This window comes from Musca vetustissima, unplaced genomic scaffold (genome assembly GCF_032173495.1).
Source record: "Musca vetustissima isolate MV318-11 ecotype Yass unplaced genomic scaffold, APGP_CSIRO_Mvet_v1 utg7762, whole genome shotgun sequence".
Lineage (NCBI taxonomy): Eukaryota > Metazoa > Arthropoda > Insecta > Diptera > Muscidae > Musca > Musca vetustissima.
Genome location: NW_026887718.1, coordinates 631,230 through 655,790, shown reverse-complemented (window position 1 = coordinate 655,790; position 24,561 = coordinate 631,230). Strand labels below are relative to the sequence as shown.

Here is a 24,561-nt window from a genome sequence, read left to right as displayed (position 1 = left end):
ATTTTTTAAGGTATTTTTAGAACCACTTGACATAGGCCCATATACAACGGCCAAAATTTTGCACACATGTTTTTAATGTCAAAGCAAATATAGAAATCCAACATGGGGTCCCTGGGTCCAAGTTTTGATATAGCCACCATATAACCGTATCTTCCGATTTATGGTATTTTTTTCCTATTAGGCACATTTTACAACCAAATTGGCTGTAAATTGGCACAGATTATTCTTTTTCGGTACCAAATGTCCATGCAAAATTTTATGTATGAAGGTCCACGTTTACTTTTATTTACACAAAAATTGGGTATAAACTCACTAACTGGCGAACCACTTGACATAGGCGGCCAAAATTTTGCACACATGTTTCAAATGACAAAGCAAATATAGAAATCCAAAATAGGGGTTTATACCCAATTTTTGGGTAAATTATTCCCTGGGTCCAAACACTCTGTGCCAAATTACACATGTTTTGATATATATTTTTGGGGCTATAGCCCCCATATAACCGTATCTGGCCGCCTATGTCAAGTGGTTCGGCAGTTAATGAGTTTTTACCCATTTTTCGGGTAAAAACTCGGGTATTTACCCAAGTATTTACCCACGTCTTTAAAGTATCGTAAAACTATCTATTCTAAATCGATTTGATAACAGAAACCCGGAAATAGGGTGTAAGATGTTATATTACCGAGTCAATATAGTAAATACCCAAATAAATACCCGCAAATGGGTATTTACCCGGTATTTACCCACCCCTTGGGTATATACCCGGTAAATACCCGGTAAATACCATCTCTAAACATATGCACAAAGACATAAATTATGCACTATAGGTCGTCATTTTAAAAAAGACCCTATACATATTTCCTTATCCCAGTTTTCTAAACAGATTGTCTGTAATTTAGAAAATTATTTTTTCAGAGCATAAAAACCTACTACCACATAGTCCCGACCAGCTTAACAACTACGATGTGATCAATCCACGACGGCCGGTTCTATGCACCGGATTGACTCGGAGGAATCAACTTCCGACCAAGGGCTGTCAACCCATCATATACAATGTGTATTTTTTCAACTTGGGAGCCATGTTCTGCTCAGCCATGGTTCTGCTCAGTTTGTCACAACAGCGTCCACCACAGATCTAACTCGGTGAGATGCAAGGGATGCGGAGAATGGGTACATTTCAGGAGTTGTTCCGGCCTTAGCCGGATACAGGAGTCTAGCGAAAGGGACTACGTTGCTTCATGCTGCGCCAATGCAGTCCCCAGCGAATCGTCGTCATCACCGTGGTCCACGTCATCATCGTCGTCGTCTTCGGATTACGTGACTCCCCCGCAATCTCCGCAGCAGCAACATGCGCCGCAGCCGCTAACATCGCACATTGCTGTCGCAACTCCCGATAACGTATTTTTTCTCTCCAATTCAACTGCGATGGACTTCGAGGGAAAATCAATGAGATAGTGGATTTTATAAGTCGAAGAAGTATTATGGTCGCTGCGATCCAGGAAACGAAGTTGAACAACACCTGCAGTCTTCAGAGTTGTGATGGATATAACGTGATTAGAAAGGATCGTACAAGAGGTGGAGGTGGAGGTTAGCATTCCTATTGCACCATTCTGTCCAGTACAGACCTATCTCGCTTGAGCTAGACTCTAGTGGGGGTAGCGGTCAATTGTGGTACCGCCGAGGTAGAGGTGCTTAACGTTTACATTCCGCCATTAAATAGCTGTGTCCCGCGTTATTTGCCTGACATTAGTCATCTTTTGGAAGGCAAAACCGTCTGGTGCTAGGGGATTTCAATGCACATCATTAGTTATGGCATTCCGTCCTAGGTAATGACCAGAGGGGCATGGCGCTGGCCGAGCAAATTGATAGCTCAACGTTTTGCACGGTGAAGGGGAGACTGCCAAAGCTCACCGGACATATCCATCGTGTCTCCGGGTCTGACGAATGACGTGGCTTGGCAACTCGTCATATCATTGGGGTCAGACCACCTCCCTATTATCATATACATCAACAGACCACCCGACTTCATAACTTCTGAACGCCGTACTTTCCTTAATCATGGGAAAGCCAATTGGCAGGAGTTCAGAAACTTCACCAACCGTCGCTTCAGAGAACTGCCCACCCCTTCTGATGCTCGGGTAGCAGAAAGGAATTTCCGGGACATCATCACTGCACCAGCCGCTCGCTATATACCTGCTGGTCGTATACCCGAACTAAGACCAAACTTCCCAGCAGAGGCAACGGGACTAGCGAATGAGCGTGATGAGCTTCGTCGTACTAACCCCAGAGTCAGAGAACTGACGTTGGAGGTGAACAGGTTAGTCGGCGAGCATATGCGGAAAAAGTGGCTAGAGCATCTGAAGTGTTGCAACATCAGTACCGAAGTGAGTAAATTGTGGGCAACGGTTAAGTCGCTCTCGAACCCTGAAAAGAGGGAGGGTCGGAGTAGAATATCTTACGAAAGACCTCAACTTGTCGTTACCACCCTAGTAGTTCCCGATGCCTGGAAAATGGGCAGGGTGGTCCCGCTACTGAAGCCGGGCAAGGATGCCAACAAAGATGAGCCATACAGGCCGATCTCACTTTTGTCGCCAGTAGCCACGCACATAGCAGAAGGACTCAACCAGAACAGGCCGTGTAACAGGACAGTCATGGTGGCGCTGGACCTATCAAATGCATTTGATACCGTCAGTCACGCCAAGCTGTTCGAGGACGTCAAGAAAACAACCCTCCAGCCAAGTTTGAAACGTTGGCTCGTGAACTATATGTGTGGACGCCAGTCGTACGTGGAATTCAGAGACAGGAAATCGAAGGCCCGTAGAATTAAACAGGAAGGGGGACGGGTGATATCTCCGGAACTATTTAACCTCTACCTCTCTGAAATTCTAGGCCCACCGGACGGCATAAAGATCGTAACATATGCAGATGATTGTACGATTATGGCGTCAGGACCTAAAATGGATGACATTTGCGAGAGGCTGAACCACTATCTCGTGGATATCGCAGACTTCTTCCGGTCGAGGAATATGAAAATATCCGCCACGAAGTCAACGGCCACACTGTTTACCACATGGACAGCGGAGATGCGACTATCTTTGGATGTGCAGGTCGAGGGGTCCACAATTCCGACCACTAATTACCCCTGGTTCTAGGGGTCATATTCGATAGTCTATACAAGTCGTCCGCGCATGCCACAGCTATTTGCGATAAAGTCAGGATCAGAAACAAGGTTCTCAAGTCGCTAGCCGGCAGCACTAGGGGAGCTGACAAGGAAACCTTGTTAACAACTTATACATCAATAGCCCGGTCTGTAGTAAACTATGCGGCTCCAGTGTGGTCCGCTAACGTCAGTCTTCAATCCTGCCAGAATGCCACCCTGAAGACTGCAACAGGGTGTCTCCTCATGACTCCAATAGACCACTTACATGAGGAGACGAAGATCCTTCGAATGAATCGTATGCACGCGGATGCATTTGAGGAAGCAGTTCAAGAATATTGTGTGAATACCATCCTCGGAGACCATCCGCCTTTAATAGCTGCAGAAGAGCAGCAACTACCTTGACAAACCAGAGTGGTTTTGGCACAACTAAGATCTGGATGGTGTAGCCGCCTCAATTCATATTGGGCACGAATTGATGGAGAGGTCGACAATGTCTGCCCGGCATGTGGTAACGGACCACATGACACGCTACATCTATTCAACTGCCCAGCCAAACCCACTCACCTAACCCCATCTTCTCTCTGGACTCAACCAATACAGGTCGGCCTTCCTGAACTTGGAGTTAGCAGCAGTAGATATTAGATATTATCCTACCATTCTTTTTATATATAGAAGATATTTAAAAATATGCGTATAACACCTCTATGTAATTTATTATTGGTTACAGTACGATTCTTAGGTGTAGGATATCATTGATTTATTAAAATTGCGAACTCAAATATAATTTATGCTAAAAATTAAGCATATTTTCTTTAAAACATTTTTTTTAAATTTCGAATTATGACCCGCAAAATTTTCCTCAGGCCATTAGCAAACATTTAAAAAATGCATTTTTTTTCTTAAGAAAAACCTGTAACCGATATGTGTATTATCAGGTCAATCATGAATCAAAATACCTATTATGTTTTCAAATGCATTCAAAATGGGACAGTTATAAAATCGTCGATCTTTAAAATTTATATTCAATGCATGATTGATTACACTCAAAGAAAAATATAGTTGCAACATTAAACATATCGTACCTATTTATAGTAGAAATGTAACCACAAAACTTGTTTATAATTTATTCAGTCTCAAAGGAATATTTAGTGGTCTTACAAACATCGATATTATAAGCACTTGATGCAACTCTATTTCATATTTTATAACGATCCGACTAAATTACAAGCGATAAACTGATTAATAAGTTTATATAAAATTCAATAAAGATTCTGGCCCACTCTATTTCCATATGCTTTCCTATTGACTATTACAATAAAAAAACGAGTTTAATATTTATGTGTTGCAAAGTGTAACCAATATGAAATCATAGTGGCGAGGGACCTGACAAAAAAACTTGGCAAAACATTTAGTAAAAACATGACAAAATTAAAATGGTTTACTTACACTTAGCCATTGCAGTGTGTACACTTAGTTACACTTGGCCATCGCAACATTCAAGATGTTCAACCAGAAGTGCCTAAGTTTTATCATATTTTTAGCTAGTTTTCAACAAATGGTTTGTGAAGTCAATAGAACCACTGAAGTTATGTCGGCGGATAAAAGATTCCGATTTTTTCACGAAAATTGCGTCTGTAAATCGCAATGGCAGTGTGAATGTTGTGCCAAAGTTAATAACAATCGATTTAATATTCATCAAAAATGTAAGTGTGGATATATTATGGGATAAGTAGCGCATAAATTTATTCACTACTTTTAATAAATCCGAAAAAAATCCATAAATATTTACATATATTTCGGAGCATATAGCACATCCCCAGATAATGGATATCAAAACTGATTGCAAAATTCAAAATTTTTATAATATTCGCCAACTCAGGATTTTTTTTTAGTTTTACACCTTCAAGAGATTCCTTTATCAGCTATATTCGATGTATCTGCATCCAGATACACTGAAGGAAATATATCGTTGAGCCTAGAAACGGGGCTTCTAATGTTTTTTATTTGAGTTAAAAAGATGAATAAATTAAATAATCGTATTCGAAATTTTCACACAAATTGTCATAAAATTCTTCCCCCCAACTCCTTTCACCCACATTCTTAGAGAATTATTTTCATCTATTTTAGTGTGTGCCGACTGGAAGGTCTTTTCACAAACATGGAATATACGAGCCAATGTACGTCTCAACGATAATATTCTGTATACAAATACGTTTTCTGCCTTCCGAATACCACCATTTTGTGTGCCCATATTTCCGGCAATTGCCCTTACGGGATGTTTACAAATACACAGCGTTGGCCAACATGAATGGAACACCATGCACGCATGTGGAAACATGACAATCAACTTTATCAGTTTTCCGATATTTAATTGGTCTGTTGGATGTATGGACATTGGAACAGGTGGTATACAAGTGGTCGAGCCGAATCATGAATATTCAAATGCAACCACAACGGAGAAACCACCAGAAATTGAATTGGAAACGAGTGATATTTTAATACAACAACAAGACAAGTGATGATTGTACGTTTTTAGTAATTATTATTTAATTCAATTTTGTATTAATATTTATTATTGAAATCATGTAATTCTAAATTTAACTTTGATGTCTTGAAGACTGTATTATTTAAAAGAAAATAATAAAATAAAATATTTTAACTAATCATGCGCAGATATATATTATTAAAAAACATGTGAGTCGGGAACCAACTATGGTCTGGAACCTGTAGAGCTTTATCAGCCACTCATTACCCGTGTTTCTACTGAGCGATAACCAAGGCCGCGAAGGGCTGTGTAAGGGCATTTCAAATTATTTCCAAAAACTTATCTGTTCATTTGACTTGACGTCAGACGTGCGTCTGCATTACTTAAATCGTTTACTCCCTCTTTCATGCGGCTTGAGAACAACGGAATACTTTATGTCAACTAATTTACTGCCCCATATATTCCATGTATGGGTCATTCAATTCCAGCGATGTAAGTCTGTCATAATATAAATCATAATCCTCCACATCTCGTACGACCCTTTTCTTATCCATCACAACATTGAGTAACACTTGCAGTTACTCAGTTTTGCTTCTTAAATCACTGCGACTCAACGTCGTTCAGAAGATATCTCCCCAAATCCCACAAAACAAAAAAAAAAAAATCAACCATTTACAGTGCTACTAAAAATTAAAAATGTTTTAATTTTATTTTCGTACAATGTTTAACTAATTAATATTTTACACAATAATCGAAAAATACTGTGACAGACAATATAGTAGTCAAAAAAAATCATATCTACAATTAGACAACATCAAAAGCATGTTGTGGGTAAAAGAAAAACGACAAAGCAAAATTAGCTCATGATGGCTCTATTGATAAGCGTTTGCCAATCACAATCCAAACACAAGTAACTTGGAAGCAAATAGAAAAAACAAACACAATATACAAATACACATAAATGTGAACATAAGAAAATATTAAAAGAAGAAGAAAACATACACACGCATATAGAGTATATAAGTTGTCAATAAATTCGGTTAGTAAGTTATATAGTTATTGTTATTGTTAAACCGGTTCGTTCATTTATCTTTAAATTTACTTAAATAATTTGAAACAAGTAATTTTACGTACATTCCGAAATTATTAAAAGAATTACAAAAATATTTAACAAAGAAGAATAAACACGAATGCATCTGAATGCATACAATTTAGAATGGTTAATAATTTAAACGATTTCTTCGCATTTCGTTTCTTCCATCACAATTTTAATCTGCTATGGCCGTGTAGGGTAGACTGCTGTGTTTCGGTTTGGTTTTATTAATAAAAACCTTAATGGCTCCATTGAAATCTGCACTAATCATAACATAACCACAACCTTTTTTATGTTGTTCGACCAAGGGATCTGGCTGGTTGTTTGTTTGCTACAAATAGAAAGACACGTCGTAAGGAAACAAATAGAAAGGACATTAACTATAAAATCACCTTTTCATTGGAAATTTCATCAGGTTCTGGTTTAATAATGGCTTCAGGATGTGGAGCAAATATTGCACAAGTCACAGTGGCATTGTGGGCTTTAATACCTTCCCAGAAATCACTTCTGTCACGACGTACCTAAGGTTGCAAATCCATTGTTAAACACTTTTTATTGAACAGAATTTATTTTTCACTTACCGAACTTAATTTGGAATAATCATGATTGGTTTTCCATATATAGATGCATTGATTTTCCGAACCGGCTATAATATATTTACCATCATGACTGAACGAGGCCTTTATTTGCGAGGAGGCATTCAGATAGCCCTTGTACTTGCATGACAAATTCAAATCTCTCAAATCGTACAGACGCACTCGACTGTCGTTCGACGTTACAAGAATTTTATCTTCACCCGGCATTGGTTCGATGCCACTTATTTTGCGGCCAATGCGATTCTTACCACGCGTCGAACGCACATGGATTTGTGTGTGATATTTCAATTGGTCAGTATTGTAGAAGATACAACGACCATCATAGGAACCAACAACAGCAAACTGACCGTTCTGACAGAAATTAGCGGCTGTGATGAGTTTAGTTTGTCCATCGACTTCGTTCCACAAGGCCACCTTTTTGTCGGGAATATTCCACAGGCGTAATTTACCATCCAAACTGCCGCTGAGGAAATAACGATCATCGCGCGGATGAAATGCAATCGCTGTGACAAAATCAATATGTTGGAAACAACATAGGCACTCTTTGCGTGATATATGCCACAGTCTGACTGTTTTGTCCATCGAACTGGAGAGTATGAAATAATTTTTCGACCACGATACGTCCAATAGGTCGGACGTATGACCATTATAGGTACAAAATGATTTCGGCATAAAGGGACCGGTACATTTCTCGGCAGCAGTGGCCATTGCGATGGCATCTTCAGCCGATTGTTGAGATACCAACGATTCCTGAGAAGGTGTTGGTGAGGATTTCTGATCGGCATTGTATTTAGTGCGCATATCCTTATTAAAGAAAATCAAATGAACTGTAATAAGAATGCTAAGCGCTTATTTTTTTGTTATATTTACTTGGAAGAAAGGATAGGCATCTTTGAGGACCCAAATGCGCAGAACTTTATCTTGGCCAGCTGTTGCTAATAAACGTCCACACGAACTGAATTTCATACACCAAACAGCGCCAGTATGTTCGCCTGATAAGTCCTAAAATAAATAAAATGTTTATATGGTTTTGTTTCTTGAATTTTTTTTTTTTAGATTTATTAATAGGGAAATATGTTTTGTTTCATTGAATTTTTTTTTTATTCAGATTTATTAATTTGCAGGGAAATAATTAACCAAAAATAAGGGTTTTTCCTACAGGTAAATATTTTATCAATTGCAAAGGGCAAGACACATGTTTTAAAATTAAACATAAATAATTCCCAAAAATTATTTCAAACATACCTGTACATGTTGTAATTTTGTAAATTCATAGGGTCCTTTATTTGTTGACGATGCTTTAATTTTAATATTCTGCTCCGGATTCATTACATCCACAATATCAGCCACGTCTTCTTTGTGTCGTGCATGCGACACTTCCGAGGCGAGTGATTTTGCCTTATCAACAGTTTTACGCATAGTTGAACCGAAAAATCGTTTAATTTTGGCTGTTTTCTTTTTCAAACGACTACCATCTTCGGTCTCACCTTCATCTTCCTCCTGTGGCTGGCCTTCACTGCTCGGCGGTATGCCAATGACACTCTCATCATCCGATTCCTTTTGTGTCACTTCCAAATGTGATGTCAGCTTGAGAATATGCAAAGACAAGGGATTCCATCCTTCTGGTACTGGTGGTGGTTTCACTTCAGACAATGGTATTGTAACACCCGTCTCTAGATTCGTCACTGGCACTTGTTCAAGTATCTCAATATCTGATAATTGCTTACCCGAATTAGTTCGTATGCGAACATCGATATTCATCTGTTTTAGAACGTCTTCATCGCCAGCAGATTTTCGTCGTTCCTTATCGCCACTGGATCGGTATACCAGGGAAGGGTATCTGCAATAAACCCGCAAGTTCGTAATGGTTATCGAAATTGTTTTAGACAAAATATCAACATACAAAGCATTGCATCTGTATTTTCATTTGGGGTGCATAATGACATAATATGTAGTGAAGAGTTCATTTTTATTATATATGAAATTTCAGATTCCATAAAAATGAAATTTATAGTATAGGAGGATGATTGACTACTTTAGCTAAATGAACTTTAGTTTTTTTTTTAAATAATTAATCTTCTTTTAGTTATAACTCAGTTCTCATGTAACTTCCACAACTAAAAGATTTATTGTTAAAAATAAATAAATATTGCCTGGTGTTCGTTTTCAAATCTTTCAGATGTATGAAATGAAACTCCACCAAAAAGTCTATAAACGAAAAGCATCGTGGACCATGAAATTCACATATAATATTTTTATAGAATAAAGCCAAGTATTTTATACTAACCGGCCAGACGCATCATTATGTTTCGCGGTTCATTAAACATATTGGATAGGTGCTTATTAAGCCCGTTCTTAATAACGTGAAGTAAAATTGTTATTTATAGCGATACAGATTTGAATAATCAAATTAGGCTTTGTTATACTCAGTCCTTTGAAATAAATTTATTTGGCATCCCCCATTTTTTATAAACACTCAACCGAACTATAATGAGAACTGAGTCATAAATAAAGAAATTATTTTTTTATATAAAGTCAATTCAAATAAATTAATAATGATTGAAATTAACCAAACAACAAATTTAGCTCTAATGTAAATATAATTAAAATTATAAATAAAATAAAGACAACACCAACTTGATTCGTAAACACCATGGCTTATTTACTAAGGTTGTCAATCTATAAACAATGAATATATCGAATAGATTGCTGTAAACAAACAAAATAATACATATTTGTATTTGCTGCTAAAGTTCATTTATTTCAAAATAAAATAGAATGTTGTTGTTACTTTCATGACTAATTGTTGATTAACTCAATCTCCGAAGATGTACAGCGAACAGAAAATAAAAAAAATGTTATTATGAGAACATGTATACCATTGGAAATGCCGTCTAATATGCAAATTTTGTAATTCTAAATTGGTGAAGAAGTATCACATTGAAAAGTGTTTCCTACGAATCAGGATTTTCGATGCACCAAATTGGTATTGATAGAAATAAAATTAGTTTCTGTTTAATCTATAAACTACTATTTATAAATGGTAATAATGTTTGAAAATTATGTCATATACCCGCCCTGTTACCATTGAATTCAGCGAGTAACACTATCATAACATATTTCGAAATATGCAACCCAGAAATGCGTGCTTTAATGCTTGAAGGATAGGAATTACCTTCACACGAATAAAAAAGAAAATGATGGGATTGCAACCCTTCTGACATTTCTTAATTGATGCGTGACGAATTGTTTTTTTTTTTTTTAATTTATTCATTGTATTTCTTTTTTGTCTTATTGAGAGATCCTTAAGTAGTATATTGAGGATGTGTTTCATTTAATTTTGATATCTCATTTTGGAAAACAACTCAACGTATAACAACAACATATTATATATATTTAATCATGTTGGTAATTTCTATATGAAATATTCACCCTTATTTCGGTAGGCGTAGTCGTTGTACGGCAGCTCTCGTAGGCGTAGTCCATTGCGTTGTCGTAGTCGTTTTTGGTCGGTATTATGTAAAATTTTCGACAACGCCAAATATTGTAATAGATTTTTCTTTTACTCTGTTACAAAACCAAATCAAAAAATTGTTCTTTTAAAACCCTTTTTATATTGTATTGGAAAAACTATGTAATTTTGTTTGTTTTCTAATTAATTTTTGTGGTAATTGTAATTCTTATGAATATAGTGTAATGCAATAAAATAAAGATGAATGTAACAGTTAATCAGTAAATATTTTTAAAATGCAATTTTAACACATTTTTATATATTTTTGTATGCTGTCGTCAAAAAAATCGTTCACGACAGATTTGGCGTATTGTAACGCTTTTCTTAATACCGATTTGTCGTATAAAAGCGACAGTGCCAAATTTTCAACACGACTACGCCATCCGTAATAAGGTGATTATACTAAATTTTTTTTAATAAACTCACCTTGTTGCACTTCCTAAACTATTGGAACCCGTACCCAATTTGGGTCTAGGAGTATTATCATTAAATATACGTTCAATACGTTCAATTTCTTCTTGTGTTGGACCTTCAGCCTTATTGGATTGTTCATCTCGCGGTTTGACCACATAGCCACCTTGGGTAGCTTTATAGAGATTTAAACTTTGTGATGGATCGATGGAACTGCAGAGAATTGAATATTTAGTAATTACGAAAAAATTAAAGCATTTTTTATTAATTCAACAATACTGACCTTACTCGTCCCGGGGCTGAATTACTTTTTGCAGAATTAGACGGACTAGGCTTGGAGTAAACTGATGTGGAACTGTTTCCCAACGAATGCGAAATGCGGTTTATAGAACCACCTATGGCTGCTGTTGTAACGGGGCGTGCATTACATGTCGATATTTGACTTAGAGATGTGCCTGATGCAGATACAACGGTATTGCTGGACACATTACCGGACGAACAGGCCGAGGAAACATTACCGCCTAAGGCACTAAGACCACCTAACGTCATGGGCATTGTAGCTGACGTAGTTATACCACTGCCACTACCGCCGCTACCAGTACCAGCACATATTGCGCCAGTAGCTCCACTGCAACTTCCTCCGGACACACTATTCTGCAAGGAACTTGTCTCATTCCAACTCTTTTCGATTTCCTTCACCAAATCATCTCGCAGTCGCTGCTGAACATCTCGGACGCTCTTCACAGAACGAGTATCACTGTCGGTATCGGTATCTGGTGCTTGCAGTCGCATACCATCATTCATATTAAAATGTTCCGATGAACTCGTAGACCCCTTCTTCGATTTCTTTTTGCGTCTCGGTGGAGCTATGGGGCCACTTGACGTTATTGAATCGGTAGTTTTAGAATGGGCCAATTTAGTGCTAGCAATGACATCGGGCTCTTGAAGTGTCACCGGTTTATCAAAGGTTGATGTTACACTTTCAGACATCGAAGCAGTTGCACCCGGCGGAGCAGATGCACGACTGCTACTAGCTTCTGTGTGGCCAGGCGGTACGCTCGCCGATTTTATGCTATTAATGGTTGACGACGAACCACTATTTGCCAATTGATGTTGTTGTAACCGCTGCTGTTGTTGCGCAATTTGCTGTTGAAGCTGCTGCTGTTGCTGGCTACTGCTTGTATTGGCAAAATATTCACGGTCAATGCTCATTGATGACGGGTCAATGCTCCCGGCCAAAATTCGACCAACTCGCCCCAACGATGTCATGCTCTGTACACTCATGGCATCTTTTTCGACCACCTTAAAGGGGTGTGTCGGCCGATTGGCAAAAACCCCATCTGTTGAACTATTCTATTTTTCCAATTCGTAGATTCAGAAGAAAAAGAAAAATTAAATGGCAACAAACGAAACAAAGAAGAAAATTAAAGATACATTAAAATTTTCGTTCGACCCGATTATATAGGTACCTGAGAATCAGGTGTTAATGTATTTCCCGGATTATCATCTTCGTCGTTTTGCATGCACTGACGCAACTCATCAAAACGCTGTCTACCATACTGTTAGGACAATTCAGATGTTTGTGGTTTAATACAAAATTTTGGAAATATCGATGGGCAAATTGAAGACAATCACAAGGTGAATGGTGTACATGAAAAAAAAAATAATAAAACAATCAAATAAATAATCAATGTGTATAAATAGAGAAGATTAGAAGATTTGTACAAAATGCATAAATGAATGAGGGGAAATTTATTATCATAAAAACAATCATAAGGAAAAATTTAGTTAATTAGAAATTACATTGAATTGGACGAACATACATCAGTATTTCAGTACATTTATCTAGGGACATAGAAAATATCTCTATATCAGGTCTTAGGTGTGCCTAAAGGGTATATTTTTGATTCCTAAGTTGTCTCTCACTGTCCTAAACAACAGCCGATTATGGTTTCGAGCACTACCCTGTTTTCAATTTAATTCAATTTATTTTTCATCAACGAGAGGTCCACGACGGATGTTTCGCAATGATGGCTCCCCGCCATTACTAAATGATAATTATGATAACACGAGAGTTAAATACAAATAGGTTGCATGTGTGTCGCTAAAGAAGAAATTTTAGACTGGAACAGCATAATTAAGTTTCCGTATCTTTAACATTAGTTTATTTAGTTTAGCCTTTAAATCGTGAATATTAACGCATTAGATGGTGATAGCGCCATCATAGGCATACATATCGCCGAAAACTGTTGGAAATATAAAGCCTTTCACAAAATATAATTCGAAGAAGAGATATGTTAATATTTTAACCCAGATTTTTTAAAATAAGAGTTTAGAAAAAGATTCAACAATAAAGTGTTCCACTCAAATTCTTATTATACAATAAGAACAAAATTGACAAGGTTACAGAAAACAATAAATGTTGTGCTAATTTACTAACCATAGATGTTCATATACACATCTACCTATATGTCTACAATTGAAGAATGTTTTATTTAATATATTGAATTACTTACAGTGGCCTGCACTGGTTTTGGTTCAACGAAAACTTCTTGCTTGTTACCGCGAGCACTCAAACTACTGCTGGGACTGCTGGTAGCTGGAGTAACTGCGCCAATGGGTGTGGCATCGCTGTCTGAAGAGGCTTGCACTCTAACTGCTGGATCAGGATATATGAACTCTTGAGTTTGTGTCGTGTCAATAATAGATTTGCGACTGAAATAAAAAACATGATATACATAAGTGAATATTGTTGCTGTTTTTGTTTTGTTTTGTTTTTTTTTTTCTTCTCCGTGACGTGCAATTACATCTGTGGTCAATCTCGTTGTCGGTCAGCTAAGTCACATACGTTTGGAATGCGTACATAGTACATTTGTATGTAATTAAATAAATGAACACACATTCAAACACTTGCTAAATCACTCAGGCATGAATGGGTGGATGTGTGTTGTCGCACAGTGATTGTATATTTTTGTCACAAGCTACTTTACCTTAATGTTGACAATCGATTAGGTGTCGAATCCTCTGCATCGAAAAACTCCTCCGAACTGTCGGAGTCGGTGCTTGGTTTGCTCATCTCCTTGGGAGTGTTTGGTTTTCCTTATTTAGTTTAAATCTGAGATTTTCCACTGTTTTTCCTGCTATAAGAATGCATTGATTAACGAAACTCTAGGGTTTCTCTATTTATTTTGCTAATTTTTTTACAAATGCTTCTTCTTCATGACTCTTTCTGGTTTTACGTCATTGTTTCATTCTGCAAACACCAACAAAGCTGCACTCCTTATTTTCAAACTGTTACTGGGGATCTTTTTTAGTATTATTCACTTCAATTTTTTATTTTTTATAATTTTTTCGCCTACAATAAAAACTACAATTTCAATTTATAATGAAAAGAAATTTTCCTTCGGTGAATTGCTGTTGTAGATTAACGATAGGGCAGACAAAAGTGTCGATATCAGTAATGTATAAAAAAACGATAAAATTCCACAAAAAACAAAAATATCGATAAGGGTATGGGAGCTTATCGGTTAAGTGTGTCGGCGACACGACAATTTATCAACAACAGTTGAAAGCAAGACAGATTTAATAAGTGGATTGTTCTCGTACTACAAGAATCTGCAATTTTTTTACAAGATAGCAATTTTTTCTTTATGATATCGAAGAAAATAGTAAAAATTTGTGGATTATTGCAGTACGGGAACACATCAAAGGTAACATCATCAGTAATTAATCACAATAAAATACTTGGTCTGTTCCCGTATTGCAAGAATCTACTATTTTTACTATTTTTTCGATATCATATGGTCTGTTCCCGTACTGCAAGAATCTACTACTTTTTACTACGATAACTAATTTTCCTTTATGTTATCGAAGAAAATAGTAAAGTCTAGTAGATTCTTGCAGTACGGGAACAGACCAATAAAGGAAAATTTGCTATCGTAGTAAAAAGTTGCAGTACGAGAACCGACCAAGTGTTAAAGTACATTTACATATACGATTTTAAATCGACTCGATTAACGAAATCCAGAAATACACCCTAATTGTTTACACATACCCTTAATCATGATCTAAATGCCGATCAGCTGATGTTTGTTAGTATACATACAATATTATTAATTTGCGCCAAAAATATTTGTTTGCAATTTGAAAAAGAATAGAAGAATTACCACAATGGAAATGTTTTTGCAATAATGTGATCGTTTGGAAAGTAAAAAAACGCCTAAAAACACAAAAATTCTATAATTAATTTTTATTTTCCTTTGATCTGTCATTTTCGTATTTGTCAGCCGTTAAATTTAAAAACAAACGGCATGTAAAAACAGTTGCAAATTTTGGTACATTGTGAGAGAGTTGTATTTTTTCGTACAAAACCCGCGTTGCATCTCAGTAGTATCATGATTTCGATCATGATTTAAAATAAATCCTGCTGCACGATGATTTAAATTTGTGTGGTAAATCATGGTAAATTTAGCCTGATTAAGAAAATAAACCCTGATTCAGCCTTTAATCATGATTAAATGTTATATGTAAATTCGCTTTTATAGATCTGAAAGAATCCCTTATTTATCGAAATTGTTTTCGCTTTCCCTTTTGGTATGTTTCCTTTTTACTTCGATAGCGATTTTTCCTTTATGATAGTGAAGAAAATAGTAAAATCTAGTAGATTCGTGTAGTAGGGGAACAGATCAAATTATTCCTCAGAATTCAAGAAGTGTTATTGACAAAAATGAATAAAATGAAATGAATAATTGTTTTTGTTTATTTTTGTCATAAACTAATTGTCAACATGACAAATTAATTTCTATTACAAAAAATTTGTTGTTGTATCTGATGCGTAAACCTTATTTAATACCCCTTCGAACTGAGGAAGAATATGAGAAAATAATTGCCCTGTTCCAGTACCTTCAAGAATATACAATGATAACAAATTTTCGTTTAATGAATGTATGTATGTGTAATAAGCGTCCCATTCTAGAACCTAAAATATTCTACTAATTTAACAAGTTTTCCAACTTTTTACTTGAAACCCGTTCTTGTACCCACAAAACTAGTAAATTGTTTAGTCAAATTCAAGATGGGTTTCTATTTGTAAACTTTTTACTCGAGGAAGTTGACCGAGTAAAAATGGTAAACAGGTTTTCCATTCCAGAACATTTTGTATGATTTTTAACTCTGAGAGCGACTTTGACATTTTTCCCTTTAAGTGGTTTTACTATGAAAAAAGTTCTGGAAAAGAACATATGACTAACAGGATGCGAATTCATGTATTAAGGGCTCCACACAATGATAGTGTTACGCGCGAAAAAGTTAAAATATATTTAAATCCGATGTGCAACGCATATCAAGCGTTGGTGTTACCGTTCCCTTGGAGTTGTTGTATTTTCGACAATTAACGCGAAGGCTCAACGTATTCATTGTTATGCTTATGCCTTTAGTATTATTTTGCTATCAACTTTTTAATTGCGAAATACCAACCAGAACAGCATACAAATTTAAAATATCTTATCAAAGAAACGTATTGAAAAAATGTGTTTCTATACGACAAATAAAAAAATGATTTTTTCTCTTTCGCCGTTTTCTATTCAACAAGCTCTATAAAGATGAGAATTTTAGCACGCAACGCATTGAATTAGATTCGACATACATTTGGAAAGTATTACTAGTGTTTACATAATTGGTTTGTTCCAAAACCGGCAAGTATGTGAAATTTTTACTAGGATAACAAAATTTTAGATTCTTGTAGTACGGGAACAGGCCAAAATTGATAAAAGTCACAAATTAGTTCTCGAACATACCTACTGTTACAACGTTACCTAAAATCCGACGGGGCGTACAAAAATATTCAACTTCCCCACCATGGCAAAATGTTGTGTACGGCGTATTACCCAAATACGTCGAATCCATATCTTCAAGCAAATAATACAAACCGCAATTTCCAGAATGTTTTGTTTTTGTTTTCAACAAAAGAAAAAAATGAAAAATAAGTTCTGTCATAGTTGAAATTGTTCAACTTTAAATTTTGTACGTTCGACGTATTTCGGTAACATTCATATAAATATATGTGTTCTACTTTTGTGGTGAAAAACGTCGAACGAGCTAGTTGAATTTTAGGTAATGCAATGTACAGACGAGCGGCGTTCGCTCTCTCATTCGTTGTTCGGCCCTTAATTATGAAGTAATTACTTAGTTCCCCATATAAAATTGTCTGAGCGAACACCGACTTTTGTACGTTGTTCAAGTCGAATCACTCTCTGAATAACCAAGAAATTTGTCCCATCCCTTACAATTGAGAGTATTTATCGAAAATAAATTAATTTTGACAGCATGAAAATATTTATACAATTTTTAAACTTTTTTAGAAAAATTGAAAATGATGAATGAAAAGTAATAAATTGTATAGATTTTATATATGTATGCAGCAGAATGTAAATTTTGTTTTCTACATAATGCAATATGCATTTCTTTTCCCTTGGTTCTAATTAGCGTACAAAACAAGAAACAAATGTGGGGAAACTCAAAAAATTCTCCAAAATGTTATATGTGACATTTGATTTGAGAGAATATAAAAATGTATTAAAAACAACAACATTTTCAGAAAAAATGGAAAACATGAATGAAAGGTATTTAGATATGAGTTCTTACTATATTCAGAATAAAAAAATGAAGAGAATAGTTTTTTTTTATTTAAATTCATATGTAATACACACAAATAAGTTGAGATTTCAGTGTAAAAGGAGAAACAACAAATTAATTCATGTACGTAAAGGGCTAAGCAGAATGCTCGCGTTGAGCCATCCGTCGCGTTATATGTTATCCTTGTGGTTTTTGTATTTTCGATAACATATAACGCGACGGATGGCTCAACGCGAGCATTCTGCTTAGCCCTTAATTCTGAGTGCGGACTACGTTCTTCGAATGCCCGTCAGAACATGGCATAAGGCTGTTATATTTCATTTTCATTTGAAAATCGATTAGCAGTAATCGATTTCTATTTCTGGTTTGTCTCATTCTAAACAATTCCTTTGCTTTTTTTATTTTGATCTCTATTCGTAATAAACTGCCGTACCATCGTGGATTGTTGGCCATTGTGAATTAACGATTTGAAACGTGCAGGTTTTTGGAAACAGGATGAGCGCTACTGAAATATCAAATAATTCAACAAATAGTGAAAGCAAGTGTCTGGATGCGGATTTAAATATGAATGGATTGTCACTTCCAATGTCTGTTCCCATCGATGGTCTCTTCGAAAAGCTGGAAAAGAACTTCGAATCATATCGAAACATTTCAAATCTAAAGACAATATTGCATTTTATACACTTCAATCTTTGCCGCTATGTTCGCCAAGACTATATCAATTGTGATGTTGGCCTCAGACTTGATGCTTTCTATGAAGATCATAAGGAAACGGAACAAGACTTGATGATAGTGATACAGATAATTCATCAGGTTCTATATTCATTAAATATACGTGATAGTAAAGAAATTACAATTAATTCCAAGGTATGTATGAACTAGGAATATTTCCTATACGAGTGTTTTCAAAAATTCGCTACAGGATGTGGGGGTATTTTGAATTTTACTTATCTGAAATTCGTCCGTAGGAAAATATGTTTAGGATATGTAAAGCGAGTTCGATGTTTTCCTCCCAAGCCCACATATAATCACCTTGTTCAACATAGACACATCTCATCGATATCGGTAAAATATGAATGTAATAATAAAACGAAATAAATTAGCTCCCTCCCATTTTGCTTGTAAAATTAAGGGAAATATATGGAATAGTTTTTCATTTGTGAACTTATTAGGTTTAATTTTGAAAATTTGTAAATAGAAATAAAATCTAAAAAGCCACTTTCTCTTCATTTTGCAGGTCTTCGCAATGTTAGCAAACCATTTGCCAAGAGTAGCTGACAGAAAATTGGTTGCCAATATTATAGCATGCATTCGATTATATATTAAGGCCTCCGCAGATAATACCGATTTAATAAAAACCATTTTAACAAATCTACTGGAATGTTTAAAAACCATCACCGTTCAGAGAAAAATTCATGTCGATATACTAATGCAACTATTTGATGATTTTTGTAGCATTCGACCGGATTTATATTGCGATCCCGTCGTGGTATCTACAACACAGTCCCTATTAGAGTCTAGCCAAAGAGAAGATCGTAAATGTGGCTACTATTTACTGAAGAAAATAATCAATTCGCTTTTGATGGTATCACAAAATGAAAATAATGCATTAATTTCTTCGGAACACCGGCAGAAAATTGAACGATTCTGGGTAACGTACGTAACCATATTAGAAAATTTAGAAGAGAATCAGTCGCATTTGATATTGCCATCCCTGGATAATTTGGGCGATTTAGTTAGCAGCAAAGTAGTACCATCATCATGGATGGATATATTGTTTGTCAGAATTCTAACCCATAAAAATAGTTTGGTTATACGATGGTCTATCGAGTACTTTTTAAATGCCTTTACCTGTTGCGAACTGAATGTTGAAGTGTTGAGACAACTTCTGGATGCTTGTAATTCCAATATGCTGTATAACTGTGAAGGTTATTTTATAAGCCGGGAATATTTTATGAAATTTTTTCAAGGAGATTTAACCAGCCTCTTTGAAGTAATTGGTGACATAAATTGGAAATCCGTACCCATGCACAACATATTGACAATTTTAGCGGAAAACACAAACATTACCCCCAAAGTTGTAACTTATGATCATGTTATAAAAATTGCCTCTAGAGTACGTGCCCTACAAGATTATCAGATACGACAAACGACATTGTTGATGGCAAATAAGATTTTTGAGAAAATTATAGAGGACATGACATTAAGGGAGTACGTGAATTATGTCGAAACTCTTTGCAACGCCACCGATCACTATGGCGTTTTTAAAAATTTATATTCCAAAGTGAATACTTTGGAGGACAACGAAACTGCTAATTTGTTTATGGGACGTTTCTATGAAATACTAGTCTCAAATATTGAGTACACAAATTATGATGACTTCGTGGCATTTTTCAACAAACTGCCTGTTGCGCTGCATGGTTGGCTAAAATACTTACCATTCCATTTTAACTTTTGCAGTATGAACAAATTACAAGAATTCTCCAAGTTATATAACATAAAGATCGAGGAATACATGTACTGCCGCGATACAAGCGATAGAAACGAATATGATCAACAACTTCTTTCGGCAATAGCATTTTATGTCCATAACTTAAAGACTTTTGACGATGTAAACGAAGATACGTTCAGAATTATTTTCAATCATGAGCTAACAGAGAAAATAATTCAAAGCATTTGTTCTCTCCTGGATGCAACTAAGAAAATATTAAGCCATTGGGTCATAACTAGTTTAGTTGATCAAATGGCAGCATTTAAAGAAATAGACTACGCGTAAGTTTGAATTTTCAATTGATTCGATTGATATCATACATATACTTTATTTCTATATTTTAAGGTCAGAATTGAAGGTACATAAATATTTGGAGAAGAATAAATTGTGTGAAGAATATGTGATGTACTTTCTTGATAAGCGTCCTACTCTATTATACACTTGTCAGCTCAACCTGCTGTACAATCCTAAGTTTGGGATGTGGAATTATGGCTGTGATGATGTTAAGAAGGGCGACTCCAGGTATGTTTCGTATATCAAACTGATACTCCAAATTCAGACAATTTTGGCTGTAAATAAAATAATGTTCAAAAATACCAAATCTATCGTAGAATTGAAGAATCCTACCGAGAGAGATATTTTGGAAGACCCAACAATATAATGAGAAATCTCTGGTTACATCAATTATCCTCGTTTGGCGATGCCAACTACCTTTTACACTTGGTAGAACACCACAAGGCGATTTCCAAAAAGAAATCACGATATTTTGCAAATTCTACTGAACACCGTTTAAAAATGAGAATCGCTCTGGGATTTGCCAAGACCATTATGAAATGTGAATGTATCAGCGATAGTTTGCTAGATCAGTTGTGGTCAATTCTTTTGGACGAAAATAATCAGCTAAATATAAGTTATTTCTATGAATACATTGTGGGAACCCGGGAAATTCGCAAGGATGTATTTCTTAAAAAATTAACAGAGGTAACGCGACTCGACGCTGTACAACAAAAATGCGATATTAACTTTCATTTGATTACAGGCACACAGCTTAACATCAAGCCAACAGGTGTCCATTTTATCATCACTATTTACATTTTGCATGTGGCGAACGACGGACTTAAGCTATGATGACAAGAACACAATCATTATGAATTTGATGGCCTTAACTATGGGTGCCAATTTTCATACACGACTGTTTGCCCAATTGATATTAACGAAACTTTTAAATGAAAAAGGATTCCACGAGTATGTGTGGCGAACCTTAATTTTATTTATATTACATTTAATATTACTTATTGTATTATACAGGTTAACGTATGGGTCTCAACTCTTGCAATCAATAGAGGTAGCAACGCGAGGAAAATTAGAAGAGCACTGCAATGACTTACGCCTTTACTTGTATAAATTCGAAGATCCCTCTAAGATGTGGGATATCGTTTTATATGTAACTAATTCTCCATATGATGAAATTGTTCGAACTTTTGACTATTATCGTTGGCAAGATGATTTCGATGTAACGCTTTTAAGCTGTAAGAACGCATTTTCAAAAAAGGTCGTTCGAAACATGGACGAGAATTTAGAGAACGAAATAACCAGCAGTAATCAAGTTCAACGAAAAATGAATCCTTCCAATGACATTTTAGAACACAGTAATCTATTGGTGTATCCCCCGAAACAAAATCATTGCCAGGTAAAAAAAAAAATTTATAATTTTTTTAAGTACGAAACATAATAATTTGAAATTACAGATGTATGTTATTGCAAGTCTCATTGACAAATTGCCAAATTTAGGCGGAATTGCACGTACCTGTGAAGTTTTGGGTATTCATAATCTTATTATGGACTCGAAGAAAGATATTGAAAAGAGTGATTTTAAAAATCTAAGGTAATTTAATTGACAAATTTGTAATGTAAACGCGTATGTATTAATATTTCGGTATTTTTACAGTATGACAGCAGAAAAATCTCTTAACATCGTTGAAGTCAAAGCAAATGATTTAAGGGAGTTTATCATTGAAAAGCAGAAGGAAGGCTTTGCTGTTGTAGGTGCCGAACAAACGTCGAATAGCGAAAATTTTGTGAAATTCCAATTTCCTGAGAAGTGTATTTTACTATTGGGGTAAGATCAACAACATGAAATTAATAACATTTCCTCAGAAAGTCGAGATTATCTATAATAACCTCGTTAAGATGTTATACAGTTAGATATTTGATGTCGCTGTTCCAAAAAATGAAAACAGTTAATGAGCGTAAGATAAAAGTGAAGTTAATTAGCAAAGACGTGAATCCAAATATATAACAGCTTGATGGTTAGTATAACAAATAAAATATTATCTGAAATAGTGCAGGTACAGCATATGTTATAATGTACTATAAAGCATCTGTTATAATATACACGGTGTGAGTCTTTGCTATATAAATTCAAATTTATCTATCTGTACTCGCTATTACATCTGCACCATCTATACTTCAAAATCAACAGTATTCTGTGTTATAGATTGTTTTCAATTTCTGCGCCATTTTCCATAACGAATATTCTATTCTAAAAAGTTCAATGATTTTTATTATTTTTTTATTTTTCTTTCAGACATGAAAAAGATGGAATACCGCCTACATTGTTGGGACTTTTAGATCATGCTGTGGAAATACCACAATTCGGACAAGTACGTTCATTGAACGTACACGTAACCGGTGCTCTATTCATGTGGGAATATTGCAAACAACATATTGTACAAATTGCGTAACCTAAATATTTTAAACTACATTAGTAGCATTTTTTATATTGTTTTTATTTTTTGAAAACTAATTGTAATGTTAATATCAATAAAAGAGTTATTTTGAGAAGAGAGCCGAAGGATCACAACATATTGGATATCCAAAAATGCCCGAGGAAGGCAGCAGTGCGTCCTGAGAATTGTAGATTTTGAAATAACTTGAAAGCGCATGGATAAACCTAAGAAAAATGTTTGTTACATGTCTGTTCATCGTAGCCTTATTGTATCCTTATATGTAATGTATAAATTAATTGTGATTATGGTCGTCGTAGTTCATAGTAGTTCATATCAATAAAGTTGCTATAAACTTCATTCCAAGCTATTCCGAATCATTGTATCGTAAGAAGTTTTTTTAATTACACTATGTCACAAAATCGACCACATGATCTAGGTGTGGAAAATTCCTCTTGGGGATAGCTCTTAAAAAATCAGAAGGATAAATTCTCCACATGTCAAACTTTTGACGTACGACGTATTGGCTTTTTTGCTGACGATCCTACAGTTTATGAATAATTTGTTTTCGGCTATTACAGGTTATTTTTGAGATGACAGACATTTATTTTTGGCTTTTAAGGCCAAAAACAATAAATTATAATAAAAACATCTAAGTAATTTTATGCAAATATAAAAACTAATATGAATGTAGTGTAGGTTTAGTTATGGCTCCCAACCATTAAAATAGAATAAATTCATGTAACAATAATAGCCAGTAACAATAATACATGATTTGAATATTTCTGTTTTACGGATTATACAATTCAATCAGTTTCAGCTTGAACAGGTTATTTGAATGTGAAAACAATCGTAGCTCTACAGTCAATATATTCCAAATGCGAGCTATACCAGAACCGGAATGAATCGAACAAAAACATCTATAATTACACGTAGACATTTAAGCCTGTCTAGGATTTGGATTCTATAATTTTGAATTAATATATTGAATTGAGAGCAAGCTCGATTAGAGGGAGGAAATAGTACCGCTTTGTTCTAAGCTGAATTTATAACAATAGTTATTAAACGTCCATCCTACTACACTCCGAAGACAGCTGTTTATGTTGTTTTGACACATTTCATGAAAGTATGGCTGATCACTAAATAGCAAGAATTTGTCATCAACAAACATGTTTTACATTCTGCGGAATCAGTGTAGAAAGGTTAATTGTTAGCACATATAATAAACAATAGAAGTCCCAAAACGTCCTTATTTTTTTGAACCGTTGACTAAGTACTACTAGACGAGATTTTTTGACATACAAATATTCTATTCTAAAATGTCGCTCAAAATATTTCAAATAGGGTCTTCAAAAACAAGATCGATATTTGTATATTTTCATCGTCTTTTTCCATTTTTATCCGATTTTTGCTCAGAAAACTTTATATCTACGAACATTAACAATTTTCGTCAGT

General features: G+C 35.3%; 2 protein-coding genes across 2 annotated transcripts; one reads left to right on the top strand and one right to left on the bottom strand.

Moving 5' to 3' along the window:
- Positions 1-6,913: 6,913 nt before the first annotated feature.
- On the bottom strand, positions 6,914-14,332 carry LOC133335424 (uncharacterized). The gene is made up of 11 exons (XM_061543695.1): positions 14,247-14,332; positions 13,773-13,971; positions 12,726-12,815; positions 11,540-12,609; positions 11,272-11,469; positions 9,062-9,174; positions 8,580-9,007; positions 8,205-8,336; positions 7,320-8,138; positions 7,131-7,259; positions 6,914-7,069 (listed from the first exon to the last, which is right to left on the bottom strand). The coding sequence occupies exons 1-11, from the start codon at positions 14,330-14,332 to the stop codon at positions 6,914-6,916; spliced, it is 3,420 nt and encodes a 1,139-aa protein (XP_061399679.1).
- A 4,052-nt stretch (positions 14,333-18,384) lies between these two features.
- On the top strand, positions 18,385-23,127 carry LOC133335414 (uncharacterized). Its single transcript, XM_061543685.1, has 9 exons — positions 18,385-18,756; positions 19,127-20,661; positions 20,726-20,902; positions 20,992-21,361; positions 21,420-21,625; positions 21,689-22,070; positions 22,129-22,265; positions 22,329-22,499; positions 22,968-23,127. Exons 1-9 carry the CDS (start codon positions 18,385-18,387, stop codon positions 23,122-23,124), a joined length of 3,507 nt encoding a protein of 1,168 aa, XP_061399669.1. The 3' UTR covers positions 23,125-23,127.
- Positions 23,128-24,561: the final 1,434 nt, after the last annotated feature.